Raw genomic sequence first — 16,336 nt, 5'->3', positions numbered from 1 at the left:
TAAAAAAAAACTTGACAACAGATTTCTATCAAGACAGTTCAGGTTTACATTTTAATGATAAACTGTGCATGTTTAATGATAAGCACACATTGGAGTATATGGCCATGAACGAGGCAAAAAGGCACGACTGTGCCGTCCCGTTTCTGAAGAGCTTGTGTTTAGTTTAGTTTCAGTGTGGCAGCTCATGGTGGACCAGCTTGTAGTGGGAACCACAGGAAGGACAGCGCTGGGCACCTCCCTCATGAAGCCAGAACCACACAACAGCAGTGTTGTCTTCCTCACCTGCAGAGAATGATGACATGGTTCACCTGGTGTGTCATGGACCCAATCATAGAGACCACGGGATGTTGCCTTTAATGAACATCACTTACAAAGACAGCCCACCAGCCTCTTGGTTCCAATGCACGGCACAATGTGAGGGTCCTCCTTGGTGCCAGCATACGTCTTGGGCTTCAGTATACTGTAGGGATCCTGTGATGTGAAGTTAAAGAAAATGTGTACATGTAAGGTTTAGGCACTGTGTACTCATGTGTGTGACAGCCTACCTTTCCATGTTTGAGGGCCTGCAGGATACGTCGCTCCAGTCCAGTGGCTTGTTCTTCATCTGATGGTATTCCTGAAAAATGATAAGGCAGAGGAGCAAATGATTAATCAAAGTCTTATGAGCAGGCTGTGCTGTGTGCACATTACAGTGGGGCAGTCGGTCTGCTTGAATGCCAGTTAAACTGCACGTCCACACTGGACGCCACCCACACCAACCTGCTCCTGCCCCCTATCAGGATACTGGCATCACACCAACAGACGGCTGCCAGAGGAGGTGGGTCTATCAAAGGCCTGTCTACGAGTTCAAGTCCAAATGACCTTCATTCAAATGTTGTAGTCACGTTTAAACAGCGCATAAAATGAACACAAACAAGTTAAACTAGCGCGTTTACCACTAGTGAAAATGTTGTTTTTTTTTTTATCATCCCTTCATAATAAAACAGTTTTCTAGCTAACATCATATTACAGACTTCGTGTCTGATGCAGCATTTTAGCCAACAAACTGCGCCATGATCTAAAACGTCGCTGTCAGACCACCTGAGGACAGTTTACCACCCTAAACTTACCTCCTATGGCCGAGGACAGCTGCGCGTCTCCCGCAGTCAGCGGGCCTGTCACACGGTCTAAAGTCTGAAGTTGGTCGGTTATAAACACTCTTACCTTTCGCCGTGGCCATGGCTCGGTGTAGCGGTCTGGCCACCGCATTGCCCCTCAGCTGTAATGTTGTTGTACAAGCTCGGAGAAGAAAACGTCCCGCCATAATAAACACGTACAGGTACCAAGAATGACCTGACACACTACGAGCTGGACTGAAATGACCCCGACCACCGTCTGAGTGACAGGCGGGCGGACCAATAAGAGCAGACACGCGGCTGCGCTGAGCAATGAAACTGAGCAGAGGCGGCACGAGACACAGGCGGTAAATACTGCTGAAACTCTGATGTCGTTAAGGCCACCAAGGACCCAAGAGACAGACAGAGAGAGTGATAGCAGTGGTGGAGGAAGTATTCAGTCTACGTACTGTAGTTCAAGTAAAAACGTCCTGCAACCAATACATGAAATAAATTTAGTGGAGGAGCAGGTATTCTGCTACATTTACCTCTGAAATGCAGTAGAGTATAAGTGTGTGGTATGAGAGAGAGCTCTGGTAAAGTACAAGTACCTCAAAACTGTACTTAAATACAGTACTTAAGCAAATATACTGTTGTCGTATAACACGGCGGATAAAACAAGCATTACCAAAAGCATGACAGTGGAGACGTGGAGAAAGGACTAGAATAACCTCTGATTTATTTAGTTGTTGTTCCAGCATGTGTCGGGAAAATGAGACATCAAACTAGAGACTGACGGTCGTTGCTGCTGTCCTCCAGGTGGAGGCGGTGCAGCACAAACACACACACCTGCTTTCTGAAGCTCCTTCATGGGAACAAGAAAACAAAGCAGCGGTGCTGCAGCCGCTGCAACACGCGCAGACGTCGTTGTTGACGGCGTGTGTTTGCTGAACAGCAGACGGAGCGTGAAAAGACCGGGTCCCGCTGTGTTACTCAGGCTGCGCTGCAGCGTCTATTCACGGGCGCGATCCCACTACTGAGCGGCACGGGGGCTTTGACCTGCTCCGTGTCCGACCTGGGCCGGTGCACCCCTCCTTAGGCGACCTGGTGGTCCCGGGCTCCCCCAGGAGCACCATATTGATGCCGAACTTAGTGCGGACACCCGATCGGCATAGCGCACTACAGCCCAGAACTCCTGAGCTCAAACGATCCGCCAGCCTCAGCCTCCCGGTAGCTGGGACTACAGGCGTGCGCCACCGCACCCGGCGAGGGGAGGCTTCATTCACAGCGGTTTTCAGGTGTCGCACGTGACGTCATCATGGAGCACGCTCAGGTGGTATCTAATGATGAGAAAACCTACAGCTACGATACTACTATACGTTTTCACAGCTCCCTCCCTGATAAAAACCCTCTTTGAAAGAGACATGCTTAGTTTTAAGCTTTAAAAGCTGCTTCATCTGCATTAGGATTCAAAACACAGCAGAGGAGTCTACTTTTATGTGCGTTGTAGGTCTTTTTTACTACATATTTTAAATTGATCTGACAATGTGCATCATTACAGTAAATTCATTTCTCCAACATTTTTGTATAACAGACATGGACAAACATTTTAACAAAATCTGAGCTAAAGCAAAGTCACTGATTTGTCTGGTTCATGCTTTTAGTCTCATAGCATTCATCTTTATTCCTTGATTATATACAAAAATAAAGTTGTCCACAGTAACTGTGTTTGAAATCTTTGCACTTCTCTGTTATAATGCTACTAAGAGATTTAAAGTCGTATTTTGCAACATATTATGCATGTGGCTTCATTTGCTTTGTAAAGATGCCTTGTCTCATAATTGCCCTAATTAGAGACAGCAGGTAAGCACGCAGAGCATGAGGTGATCAATCTGGAGCCCAGTAATAAACTTTGCTCTGAGGGCCCCAACAAGTTATTGTGACCATGATGTGCTTTATACAATATGAAAAAAAACTAGTTAAATAAGTTGTATTTATCTGAGAGAGATGGAGAAAATTTGATATTCTGCATACATCTCTCCTTGTGTTAATGACACTTCAGGTAAAATCAGTCAGGAAGGCTCATATTCGACAATTGTGATCTCTGTCTGGAGAAGCTGCCCCCCCATCAAGATGTCCTAGCAGTCCACCACCACTTGAGGGCACAGCCGGACAAAACATGCCAGGGAGTGAAATAAGGAAAAGCTGAGTAAAACCACAGAAGATGATTATGTGTGTGTGTAATATAATAATATTACATTATGTGTACATACATACGTTCTTCTTGAAGAATGAAAGAAAATAACAAAGTTATTTAACAAATTATGCTGTTTAAAGAGATATACACCACCCAGTCCTTAATGCTTTATTACTGATCTATAAGACTGCTTTCTAACTATTAATGAAGCCATTAGTTACAACTTTAAAGGCTTCGCCTTGTGAGGCAGCAGCACCATTGTGTCCCTATTGTCTGGCTCTGAAGCATCTTCAGGTTCATCTGCATCAGCACCTTTATAGTCTGAAGGTAGCACACACCTGAAGATATCTACAGTGATCAGTGTTTGATGTGATCGGTGTTTGATTATGAAGGATGGGTCAATATTCTCAGTGCTTTCTTGAGTAATGCATTTTTTTATATGCACTTTACCACACTTATTGTTAGTGTTAATCTCTTTCCTATTGTTTTCAGCTGTTGTCTTTTGTCTTATTGTGCTGCTGCTGGGTGTTTTTTACTATTAGTGTCCCATTTTTCCTGTAAGGGAGCATGTACAACACGTAGCAATGACATGAATACTTTCTCTTAACAGTTGAAAATGATACAGAAGAACCTCACACACACACTCACATGGACTGTGTAAAACAGAAAAATACACATGACAGAAGCTTGATCGTAGTAATATTTTTTATTGTAGTAATATTTTTTTCTGATAAAGACAAACGTTCATGCAAGATTTTGGATAAAACATCACCTAACAAAAACACAGCACAGACATCCCTCTGAATGTGATACTTGCTTTTGGAGCATGTTGGCCAGTTAACGTGATAATATCCAGATTTTAGCAGCTACAAAACATTATTTGACACTGGAAATACAGCATGAATTTGATCTTTGGTAAAGATGAGGAAATCCAGGAAAAGCATGACACGCATAAAAAAAACCACAACAAACTGAGCCAGATGTGCAAAGAAACTGAATTAGAGGAAATGACATCATTAAATTTAAGAGGTCAAATAATGAATGAGGCAAATTCACTTTGATGCAAACAAACAAATGAAGGTGCATTTAAATGCTGGAGGTCCATTGCTTCTTGTTATCAATATGCAATTCCCTCTAAGGCACCCTTCCCTTTGATGGAAAGACATTTCCCTACAAATTTAGTAAAAACAAATACAGATAGTTTGCTTTTGATACTTCAAAAAATAGCAAACATTTGGAACTCATTTGCCAACACAATCATGTCATACATACCCTTTTTCTGCTAACATCAAACTTCCAAACACAATTTCAGCTGCAGCAGGGCTCTGTAGTACATCACAGAAATGGATCATATATTGTTAGTGACTGGGATTAATCTTTATAATAGCCATGTTCTTTCAAAGAACAAGGTTGAATTTATCAGTATAACCTGCTCTGTAACTACTCCATCTTTCCGACCTTCTGCCACTTACATATCCTTCATTCCCCAGAGTCAGCTTGTAAACACAAATACGCAGGGATTAAAAACATAACTTAATGCTGTAATGGTGTCCCTTAACTTATGTTACTCATAAATTGGGAAGCAATGCCTCACACATTTGAACTGAAGTTAAAACAGAGGAGCAGCAGGGATTATACAATTCTTAGAGACATACCTAGTAAAACTCCTATGATGATTTATTCTGTTTAAAATGAGCCCCTGGAAAACAACAGTGGAGTCAACTACCCAATGTGCAAATTTCGAGCTAATTTTGAGTTTCATCTGCAAAAAAACTAAACATTCCTTTCTAACAAACAGTCTAACATAAAATACATTTGACACAAGTCATCTTGGACAGGTACACTCCTACGGTCCTATCTATTCACAAGAGATTTATCAAAGGAAGGAAAACTGAAGTATTTTAAGGACCCCAAGAAACAAAAAAGGCATTTATGAAGTGTGGTGAAGACCTGTGGCTGTGTTTTTGCTCTCCGGCAACTCTGTTATCTTAAAATGTTTATTATGTCCAGTCAGTTTCACTTCATGGGGTCTTTAAATACTTCAGAAACACACTTTGTACAATCTATTCTACTTTCATTTCAGCAGTTCAAGAACATAACCCACTTGCTGATAACACTTTACAATGACAGTCTAGCTTTTTTTATCCATCAGAAAGAAAACATCAGGGCAGCTCTTTACAAACCGGGGCAAAAGGTGTTGTGGAGGTTTAAATGAGGATGCATACTACTACGACATGCTGTCACACAAACATGCTCTCTTCAAATGACAAAACATCTTCAGCTGGACTATTGTATAAAGACATTGTTGAGAACAGAATAATGTCAGCTAATACTTTATTGGCCCCCCTTATGGAGTTCTCTTTTTCCCTTTGCTCTCAGCCATACAGAGGTCAGGGACACTTGAACAGAACTTGCAGGGACGGATGAAGGACAGCCTCCCTGGTCACTTTTGCCACCCTGCTGCCCTGAATGTGAATAATATGAAGCGTCCACACAGTCAAAGTTAAGAGGAATGTTGATTTTCAAGGCAAACCTTGATCACTGTTAGCATTCCTCACGGATGAAAAAATGAGAAGAATGTCTGTTGAGAAAACTAGCATTCGAAATTACACAAATTGAATGAGATCTCAAATATCAAGGAATCTGTTTTATGCTAAGTCTCATGGACTGATCATGACCGCATTGACTTTATAGAGCAACAGTGCAAAGGCTTATAGAACATGTACAAGTCACAGTAACACAGCAAGCTAACTGGCAGTCTTTTTAAGGGAGCATGGCTGGAAATGTAAGGCACTACAGTCTCAGTTGGAGCATGTCTGCATCCTTCAGAACTCCATTAATCTGCTTGGGGAGAAACTGGTGGTGGAACTGAGATGGAAGGCTATCTGTCCTCATTCAGAAACTCCCAGGAAGTTTGTTGATCCAATCATAACCATCCTCACATTCATAATATGCATAATCAGGAGTGGAGAGATCATTTCTGCAGTTGAGTAAAGTTCCATAGAAAGACCAACTACCTCCAGGCATGACAGGCAAGCTACAATTAAAGGCTCGGCTCGCTGGCATGTGCTACTCTTCAGGTACAGTTTAGGAGTGAGGACAGAGGATGAAGACGCTTCTAGTACGGAGGAGACGAGGGGGATATCTGTGTGCTTACAGTCGTGTGAAAGGGCCCACGTGAAGAGGCGCTCTCAGTTTGGGAGAGGAGCAGGAGTTGGTGGTGAACGTGGAGGATGGGGAGGAGGAGTAAGGAGAAGAGGAAGCAGACGAGGAGTCACCACCGCTGTTCAGGGTGAAGACACTGGAAATGGCCACATCCACGATACCTTGACATAGTTCTGGATATAGTTTCCTGGTGGGGGAGGGACAATAAAAGTGTCAACTTGCCCTTACACTTGCGTTATGGACTTACTGAGTTCAATGAAGTCTATAGGAATCACTCTGATCCCACAGCTAGCTGTCACTCATTTAATATCTACCATAGGAAACTTCAGGTTCACTGAGGAGTCAAACATTAAAATTCATGAGGAACAAAATTCAAATGTTTAGCTAAAAAAAGACAATGGTAACATTTTCAAAGCTTCCCCATTTCTGAATCTGAGCCTCCATGGAAGAAAAACAGAAAACTATTCCAACATTTCCCCCATATGATCTAAGATAATAAGGCAAACTGATTAAAAGCTTGTTTTCCTCGTATGGTAAACACAAGCCAAAAAAGTCTAACTGTACTCTACAGGAATAGACATGAATAGGAGACAGAGTGCAAGGCTGTAAGATTTACAGATGGAAAAATCAGTGGTGAAAGACATGGAAAACTGAAAGGGATGCAAAGTAAGGAACATTTTCATGTCAACAATCAGCTGAATGTTACTGACTGTGCACAGGCAGGAGCTCCATTGATCTCAATGAGCCACACTTTGAAGCTCTCGTCCACCATGAAATCAAATCCAAAGAGCTGGAAGCTCTGGTAGGACAGGTGCTTGGTGCTGATTGTCGGCTCAATACATGTCAGACAGCTCCTGTGAAACCAGATGGCAAAATCATTTCAAGTCATGTGGCTGTTAATAACAAGCACCTAAACAACTCCAAGTGAAGGAATTCGTTAGAAACATTCAGGCATTAAGCAATCGTTTATCGTTCAAACCTTTACAGACCTCTACTTCAACAAAGTTCCACAAAGACGACATGACTTTATTTACAAGCTGAAATCAGTGGCTTTCACACACCTTAAACTAGAGCAAACTTGTCCCATCTCATCTCTCTTGTTTGTATCCAGCTATCTAGAAGGGTAAAATCAGTAGGTGATTTTAACAGGGGGGGTGACCCTAATCTTAACCTTATAGTAAAAACTATATCTGTAGTCGTGGCTTTCCTAAAATATACTGTTACACAGGTGGACAGTTCTGAGGGTGTAGTTTCAGCAACACAGATGTTACTGAGGTGTTCATAGAAATACTATAGGCATATGATAGGAATAATACAGGCAGCATTGTGTCTCTATGATCCTGTCTCTCTTCTGTGACTATACGTTGCTACTTGTTACTATGATCATGAATGCGACATTGCTCTATGTAGACTACGACATAGTATAGAATTGGGTGTTTATAGTATTTAGTTGGGACAATATTACCGATCCAAGATGAAACTGTCAGAAGGGCGGGACTGAGAGAAAAAGGTCCAGCTACAAATCCATCTGCTACTTCAGCACCATGGACAGCTCAATGGAGTAATCAATACGCAGCACAGTTACGTTACTGGTATTTTAGTGCTGTGGCCGGGGCCATAGATTGTAACGTGCACACATATTCAACTAAACAACCCCTCTGCCCCTGCATGCTCTCTGCTACTGGAGGATGCAGAGGGGGGGGGTGACAGGTTAACAAGGGGGATGCATTTAGCTCATTTTTCCAACCCTCATATTGCCTACTGAGTAAAATGTTACTGATCTTCCAAGGAACTTGAACAAGAATTCATTATTTCCATACATACAACTCAGTCAGCACTTTTCAATATTTAAGTTTGGAGAATGTCTTCAACTTTACAAATAAGCTAGTTTTAGTGGTTTGGGATTCAGTAAAAGACTGATATATATATATACATGCTTTCTATTAGATGAAATCCAAAACTACAGCAGCAAAAACAAGTAGTACCTACTTTATGATCTGCTTGATCTGAGGTAATATGGTGGTCTCCAGGGTGACATTGTGAGTGTTCAGCAGGTACAGCCTGAACTCATCGAAGAACATCTCGTTCCCCTCCTCATATCGTCCGTAGTTCTGGGAGTGCTCCTTCTGGATGCAGTGGTTGGTCAGGTGGCTGGTCATGTCCTGGAGGTCAGAGCTGTTGTAGGGCTCTGAGGAAGTCCTCAGCACACCCTCCCGGTATAAATAGACGTTGTACTGATGATCCACTAGCACCCAGCTCCTAACAGTAGCATAACGTAACACATAAAAGGCTCGGTTACAAAGTCCAGACAAACTAGCACAAACTCTGCGGGTGTGAGCTAAACATGAAAGACTTACCTGATGTCAAACTTGCGGTGTCCCGGCTCCAGAAGCAGAGGCTTCTCCAGGTACTTCTGAATAACATGAACCTGTCCCTGATTATCGATGTACTCCAGCAGCTGATTAGCATCATGGGATATCAAAATACCAGCACCTGTTGCAGTAAAAACAAATATGGTAATGCATGCCATCTCAATTCAAAACGGCAAACAATACAAGCAGTAGATCACATCATAGGGGGATTTCAAAAAGAGAAAACGTTTGCCTATAGCGTAGCAAAAATATTCAAACTAGCTCAGGGAGAGTGTGTATGTAATCTCTTTGACTCAAATTAATATCACTGAATAAGACGCTGAAGGGAAAATATCTGACTAAGGCTAATTTTTATCTTGGATTTAAGTGAAAAATGGTTAATAGGTTTTACCTTTAGCTCCGGCAGAGGACTTGGCAATCCACACTGTGCCCTCCCCACTTTCTTTTTTAGCATGATAGGAGGCCAAGAAAACTTCCCGTTCATCCGTCTTGGGATTGTTCTTCAGATGGCTGATGCCATTTGTAGCTGGAGCAACAGGGGTGTTGAGGTTAGTGGGATAGATGATGTAGGACTCTGGGAACCAGTTGCAGGAGTCGGACAGCTCTGGGCTCGTCTTTATTAGCCTAATGGTAAAGAAGAGAAATGTTCAGCTAATGTAACAATCATTTAAATAATTCATTTGCTGAAAAGTACATCAGTGGCATGAATCATAGCAAGGCAAAAGATATAGACTTTCAATTTAAAAAGACAGATACACACTTGACCAAAGACGCCTTCCTGCACAGCCTGTCTGCACCTCTGTAGTAATTCACCAGCTGCACCAGTCCTGGTTCATGACCTGTGAAGTCCAAAGGGGGCATGCATTCAAACAACCACATGTGTACACCCTGCACATTTAGCTCAGTGAGACACACTCTTTCCACAGGATGCTGGAGCAAGCAGCTCAGCTCAGTCACAGCAGCTGTCTCATACTGAGTGGGTGTGCACCAAATATAGCACAGACACACTTTTCTGTCTGTCTGCTGTTAGCATCAAACGAAATAAGAAAGAACATTATTCACCTAGACGTCCAAAGGGCAGTCTGTTCCGTTCACCAAGCATTAAGTTGAATCTGGGATTGTCTCTTTTCAGCCTCTTCCACTGTCCGGTTGAGACGAGGATTTTGGAAACTTCTGCATAAACAGTGCTGTTGTCGTCACGGGTGACAAAGGTGTACATCGGGGAATTCATAATGCCAAGTTGACTACGAGGGGCAGTATAGAGTGGAAAACGATTGAATGCGCGAATAATGTAGCAGTCTCGCTAGCTGATGAGGCTATCTGGTTGGCCCTGCAGCAGACAAACCGTTCAGGGTTATCTCCTCTGTCCGTACCATGATGATGAGTCAGTCATATCCAGTCCACACTTCCCAGTTAACTCACAGCTTTTCTGACGCCCAATTCAGACGTCTGGGGCTAACATTTCTTTACACAAAACATCACAACATGTGAAGGATAGCAGGCTGATATTGCTCAGGAGGCAGGGTTCCGCCAGAAATCCCAGACAAGGGTGTGACTGACTGCTGCTACCGGCTCCTGGGGCTGGTCCCGTCTGGATTAATTTACATCCCGTCTCCAGTTTAGCTTTAACGTTAGCTAACGGTGCGACCACTGTGAGCCGCTGTCCAGGAAACTTTTCCGGTACCTCCACTCGAAGACAAAGACTTTTGTGATAAATAGTGCTAAACATTAACTAACTAGCTAGTTGGCTGCACAATATGTCAAACGCAGCCTATTTTCCCACCGGCATCGTATGCCTTAATCTCAGAAACTCTGCAGACGATGTCATCCACTGTGGACGGCATAAACAAAAAGCCCCAAGGTTGTGGTTACTGTAGTTTACGAGCACACTAATATCACGGGTCGTTTGTATTCAAGCGTTTCTTATAATGATAAAATCAAAAGACCATCACTTGGAATACAGTGTATCTATGTGCATAATTTACTAAAAGATAATTCATGTCGAAATTCAGTTCCGACTGCATGTCAACAACCTTGGTACTACATTTCCCAGAAGACAACACGATAAAGCGACTTTCTGATCAGTAAATTTGTTTAGCGTGCGGCGGACACAAGATGGCGTCAGAGATCACAAGTTAGCAGCCAGGAGCCTATTGTTGAAACCATAGTCCGGAAAAATGTGTTCTGAAACTCAAGAAAGAAGCCAAGATTGCCTTGTAGTTTTTTAACTAATTATCATAAACAAAGAATCTTTAAGTGGATATTGATAGAGCTTAATAACACACGAACAGATACCGACCAGTCTCTGGGCGAACCTGGAGGATAAATGGAGCACTCCCTAGTTGTGACAAGTTATGGGCCCCGTTCAGATATTCAGATAATGAGTTATGCGCTTCAGTTTAGGTCCGTATTGTTCCTATCTTTTCCCCTTTAACGTCATTTTGTCAATTCAATAATGATAAAAGTTGGGTCTGTTTTGGCTGGGTTCATACATTAGGTGAAAGCGATGCTCAAATATGAATTTAGGTTTTCGATTAACGAATTGGAACGTGGCCGGAAGTCGCAGCGTTGAAGAAGAAACGGGAGGCGGGAACGATCTCACGGCGAGTTTAAGTGGAGCAGTTTCCAGCAACTAAACTTACCAAAGCTTGTGTTTGTTGTGTAGCGCCTATTTATTTATGTCAGACTATCTTAAGGAGATATCACTGATAGTAAGTGACGTCCCTCTTCTTCAGTAGAGTGGCATGTTGTGTGGTGCGGGGTAGTTTAGTGAACACTTGTTGCCTGTAGCCTGCAGTAGGTCCCGTCCGTAGTTTGTTTATAACTGCATGTCATGGAGGCTAAGCTATGCTTCCCTGTTTGTCGAATAAATGATAACCTAAAGTTAAAGGACACCGCAGCAGCATCCATCACATTAGATATTCAGCCTAGCTGCATAGACTTAAAGGGGCATTGTACCAATTTTACGCAGTCTTTTACTAATCGTGGTCAGTAATTAAACTGATGTATATTGTTCTCTGTGGCCTGCTTTAAAACTTGAGGGGTTTCAAAGACTTGGGCAGTTACAGGCAGGTGACTGTCCTAACGAAGACATGCTATTGAGCTAGTATGCTCACAAGTGAGATCCAGTGTTTTTGGAGCTTGGCTCTATTCTGTTGGCTAAATGTCAGGATATCTCAGCCTCTGTTGCTTCAGTTTTAACCTGCTTTTTGAATCTGTTCTTTTGAGTCCCTGGACTTCATCAAAGTGCATTACTAAATCAAGAGATCGCTATCATATGCCCATACGTATCACAGATTGTAATGTCATGGGATGTACCTTTTGTGTGTGTATGTGGGTTAGGGATAATGTGTGCCTTGGCTTTTACTGAGATCATGTATTTTTAATAATTTTCGTCCCCTCTCCTTCACCAGACTGGAGCAGGCCAGGCATGAGTGGCGCACACCTGGACGAATGGCAGAGGAGGTCCTTTGACATTTCATCTGGCAACTGTACACCTGAACAGACGGCCGATGCCTACCGGGCCCACATCCTCTCCATTCAGTATGCATGGGCAAGCTCCCAGCTCTCTCAGGCCGGCATGGCCAGCCTGCTCAGGACCTACTCGGAGCGCTATGCCGCAGTGCTGGACTCGGATGACCCCCGCACCGGGCTTAACAACTATGCAGAGAGCGCACTGCATTTGGCCCGCAGTCAGAGGAACTACAGTGACAAATGGGAGTCGTCCCTGACCATGGACAGTGTGGTGGAGCTGCCCTGCGTGCAGAAGATGATTCAGGCAGGGACAGGGGGAGGGGCCTCCCTGGTGGCACCAGGAGATGCTGACATATCTGTGGGGCAAGAGAACAGAGGCAGCTCCCTGACTGCACCCTTTACCGGTGTCAGGTCAGAGGCTGCATTATTCAAACCCGTAGGACCACCAGCGCCTAAAACAGAGGTTGACAACACTGCCAGTAACCCTGTTACTAATACTATGTCGGATCGGCCAAGAGGCTCTGAGGGGATCTCAGGTAATCAAAACTCATTCTCCCGACCTCCAGCCCGACCACAGGCTGTGTTTAGTCACCCCTCTTCAGTTCCTTCACAGGGAAACCCTGGCCCTGCAGGGGGCATGCAAAACTATCAGTCCTCCTTCTTCTCAACTGCCAACCCATCTAAGCGGAAGAATTTTTATAACTCAGATGGAGGGGATGGAGGCAGGGGGCAACACGGAGGTCAAGCAGGCACTGACCAGCGAGCTGGGAGCAACTTCAAATCGGCTCGCGAGCAGTTCATTGTTGATCAACAGAAAAAACATTCCCATCAGCCCCAGAGAGGTCAGGCTGCTGGGATGGCACCAACTGTGAAGAAATCTCTGGGTGCCAACAGGCCTCGAGGTGCATTTTCTAAATTTGTGTCACCTATTCCACGACAGGAGGAGGAAGAAGGTGGGACAAGCCATAATTCCAATCAGGAACCTCAAATCCTGGATGAGCGTCTGAAAAACATCGAGCCAAAGATAATTGAGCTGATCATGAGTGAGATCATGGACCACGGCCCCCCTGTTGCCTGGGATGACATAGCAGGCCTGGAGTTTGCCAAGACCACCATAAAGGAGATTGTGGTTTGGCCCATGCTGCGACCTGACATCTTTACTGGTCTCCGTGGTCCACCCAAAGGCATCCTGCTGTTTGGACCTCCAGGGACTGGAAAAACTCTGATAGGAAAGTGCATAGCTTGCCAGTCAGGTGCCACCTTCTTTAGCATCAGTGCGTCATCGCTCACATCCAAGTGGGTGGGTGAAGGAGAAAAAATGGTGCGAGCTCTGTTCGCCATTGCCCGCTGCCACCAGCCTGCTGTCATTTTCATTGATGAAATTGACTCGCTGTTGTCCCAGCGGACGGACGGGGAGCACGACTCATCACGTAGGATAAAGACAGAGTTCTTGGTTCAGCTGGACGGGGCGGCAACGGCAGCGGAGGACCGCATCCTGGTGGTGGGCGCCACCAACCGGCCTCAAGAGATAGACGAGGCTGCCCGACGACGCTTGGCAAAGAGGTTATACATCCCCCTCCCTGAGGCAGCCGCCCGACGGCAGATAGTGACTAACCTCATGGCTCGAGAGAAGAACCAGCTGAGAGAGCAGGAGCTGGAGAGCGTCGTAACAGCCGCCGAGGGCTTCTCGGGGGCTGACATGACTCAGCTGTGTCGAGAGGCAGCGCTGGGGCCCATCCGCAGCATCCAGCTCTGTGACATCGCCACTATCACTGCAGATCAGGTGCGACCAATCCTGTACAGTGACTTCCAGGAGGCCCTGAAGACGGTACGACCCAGCGTCTCATCGAAAGACTTGGAGCTGTATGAAGAGTGGAATAAGACATTTGGATGTGGACGTTAAACGTGGCTCCTCATCCTGATTATCCTCCACCTCTACTAAAGTTAGGGATGTTATTTTGAACAGAGTTGAGATAAACATTTAAGCTCCGGAGAAAAATATTGATCTTAAATATTGTCAACAAAATAGCAAGAGCACCTCACACTGCCTAAAAACACGAGCTTACAGTTGGACAGCTCTGTTAGAGTCTTGACAGAAAGCTTCAGAAAGATTGTTTTCTAAATGTAGAGCTATGTGTTAAATTGCATTATACGGAGCAGGTGTTTCTGTTATTTTGTCTCGCACCTGTGTGTCCAAGGGGCACACAGGTGAAGGGTTCAGGTCTTAAATTTACTGTTCCTTTGTGGTTTGGTGTAAGCATTAGACACCATGTTAAGCACATGAACTGTGTTTTAATTTCTTCATTGTGGTGAATATCTTTTTTTGAATATTTTGATGTTCAGCATATGTATCATTCCCAAAGACATTCTCACCGGTATCACACACAGTTTGTTAAGACTTAACTTTTGCCATTGCTGTAATTTGTTTCAGTTGAATTCATTGCTAAAATTGTATGTTTTCCTAATAAAATGTATTTTGCCATGATCTACAGTTTGTTTACGTATCAGAATTGGAATAAATCAACAGTACGTTTATCTCCAGTGCATCGTGGCATTTCCCTGCTTGATCCTCCTCCTCATAATCCACAGAGGGCAGTGTGAGCACTTTGTGAAGAGCTTTTTTTGCGCATCTCTAACATTTTGCCTGAAGTCTCATTGTCCTGAAATGTTCCTGAGTCTGGATGAGCGAATCATATCTACAGAAGCTGAGCAACACAGAATATCCAGGATCTCATGTTTAAAAAAAGAGAAAAAGAAAACCCTGCTTATTCTTTGCCTCCCTTCCTGTCAGTGATTAAGACAGCAGTGCACTCAACAGGAAAATCTGTTACTGCAATAAATCCCTTTTATTAGAAAATTAGAAAAAGCATGAACTCCATCATTTCAATACTGACCCTGATCCACAGGTTCATGGCTGGTGTAGATGTATATATTCAAACTAGCTGTCCAGCTAATGTCTCAGCTATCATTATTCATAAGATGGCCAGTTGTTCTCCTCCACACAGCAGACTCTTGGTTAATCCTTTGCCAAGTGGTAGATGTCAACAGAGGTTCTTATTCATTGTTGATGTTTTTTGAGCTGGACGCCTCACTGGTCATACATACGCTGCTATTGAAGAGGACCATTATAGAGTGTGCCCACATGAAAATCTCATGTAAGTTTAATGAAACAATCTTTGAAAATCTGGAAGATCATGAAAAAAGATTTTCATTTATTTTTCATCTTTTTGTCAAGTTGCTGATAAATATTTCAGACGTGTGGTTGGCCACTGGATTGAAACTTTGTTGAATTAGCCAGCAGTGAAAGTAGTCACACAAGCTCCCCTCGGGCGTCTCCGCACACGGGGACTCCTCACAGCTGGACCAGGACAGATGCACAGAATTCCTCTGGTGCTGGCGGGATCCAGAGAGTATGGACTGAAAATAGTGCCATATGGTGGAAGCTTGTACCTCAATTTGACTGTGCAGCAGTGGTCACATCAGGGTTTGTGTGGTCACAAACACATTACACAGTACATATATTAAAAAAAAAAAAAAAAAAAAAGATAGCGTAATTTGCTTCCATATGTTTGTCATTCAAATGTGGAAAAAAGACAAAATTGAGGTAGAAATGTGTCACCAAGACTTCAGTTACTATCTCAGCAGTAGAGAGACAGTGGTGGAGGAAGCACTCACATCCTTAAAGTAAAAGTATCTGTTCAACAATGCAAAAATACTCACTTACAAATAGAAGTCCTGCACCAAAAATTGACCTGAGTGAAAGTATAGAAGTGTTTTTAAACAAAATATATTTAAAGGTATAATCTTTCAGTTTTTTATATTATATATGGATTGATTTTTTTTCAAGCAATAGCTATTCAATACGTTTACATTCTGTAATTACTTCTCTGTATAGTAGTTTTCATTGTTGGTGGCGGGTCTGCCATGTCTGCACTGGATTTAAATTGCCTTTACACGCATGAGGGATTCATTAGGAAGCAATGCAGCATGTAATCCAGAGTTACCTATATTCTCCTCGAGCCACGTGCAGCAAA

General features: G+C 43.6%; 3 protein-coding genes across 3 annotated transcripts; 1 reads left to right on the top strand and 2 right to left on the bottom strand.

Moving 5' to 3' along the window:
* Window positions 1–32: 32 nt before the first annotated feature.
* On the bottom strand, window positions 33–1,382 carry LOC121613545 (cytochrome c oxidase subunit 5B, mitochondrial). The gene is made up of 4 exons (XM_041946987.1): window positions 1,204–1,382; window positions 546–616; window positions 372–471; window positions 33–282 (listed from the first exon to the last, which is right to left on the bottom strand). The coding sequence occupies exons 1-4, from the start codon at window positions 1,301–1,303 to the stop codon at window positions 170–172; spliced, it is 384 nt and encodes a 127-aa protein (XP_041802921.1). The 5' UTR covers window positions 1,304–1,382; the 3' UTR covers window positions 33–169.
* Window positions 1,383–3,998: 2,616 nt separating this feature from the next.
* Window positions 3,999–10,625, bottom strand: ttl (tubulin tyrosine ligase). The gene is made up of 7 exons (XM_041947604.1): window positions 9,891–10,625; window positions 9,589–9,667; window positions 9,220–9,452; window positions 8,814–8,949; window positions 8,446–8,715; window positions 7,167–7,310; window positions 3,999–6,643 (listed from the first exon to the last, which is right to left on the bottom strand). Exons 1-7 carry the CDS (start codon window positions 10,057–10,059, stop codon window positions 6,445–6,447), a joined length of 1,230 nt encoding a protein of 409 aa, XP_041803538.1. The 5' UTR covers window positions 10,060–10,625; the 3' UTR covers window positions 3,999–6,444.
* A 785-nt stretch (window positions 10,626–11,410) lies between these two features.
* On the top strand, window positions 11,411–14,828 carry fignl1 (fidgetin-like 1). Its single transcript, XM_041947805.1, has 2 exons — window positions 11,411–11,539; window positions 12,242–14,828. Exon 2 carries the CDS (start codon window positions 12,259–12,261, stop codon window positions 14,203–14,205), a length of 1,947 nt encoding a protein of 648 aa, XP_041803739.1. The 5' UTR covers window positions 11,411–11,539; window positions 12,242–12,258; the 3' UTR covers window positions 14,206–14,828.
* Window positions 14,829–16,336: the final 1,508 nt, after the last annotated feature.

Source organism: Chelmon rostratus, chromosome 11 (assembly GCF_017976325.1).
Source record: "Chelmon rostratus isolate fCheRos1 chromosome 11, fCheRos1.pri, whole genome shotgun sequence".
Lineage (NCBI taxonomy): Eukaryota > Metazoa > Chordata > Actinopteri > Chaetodontiformes > Chaetodontidae > Chelmon > Chelmon rostratus.
Note: the sequence above shows the minus strand (reverse complement) of the source record. Positions and strands in the feature narration are given on the sequence as shown.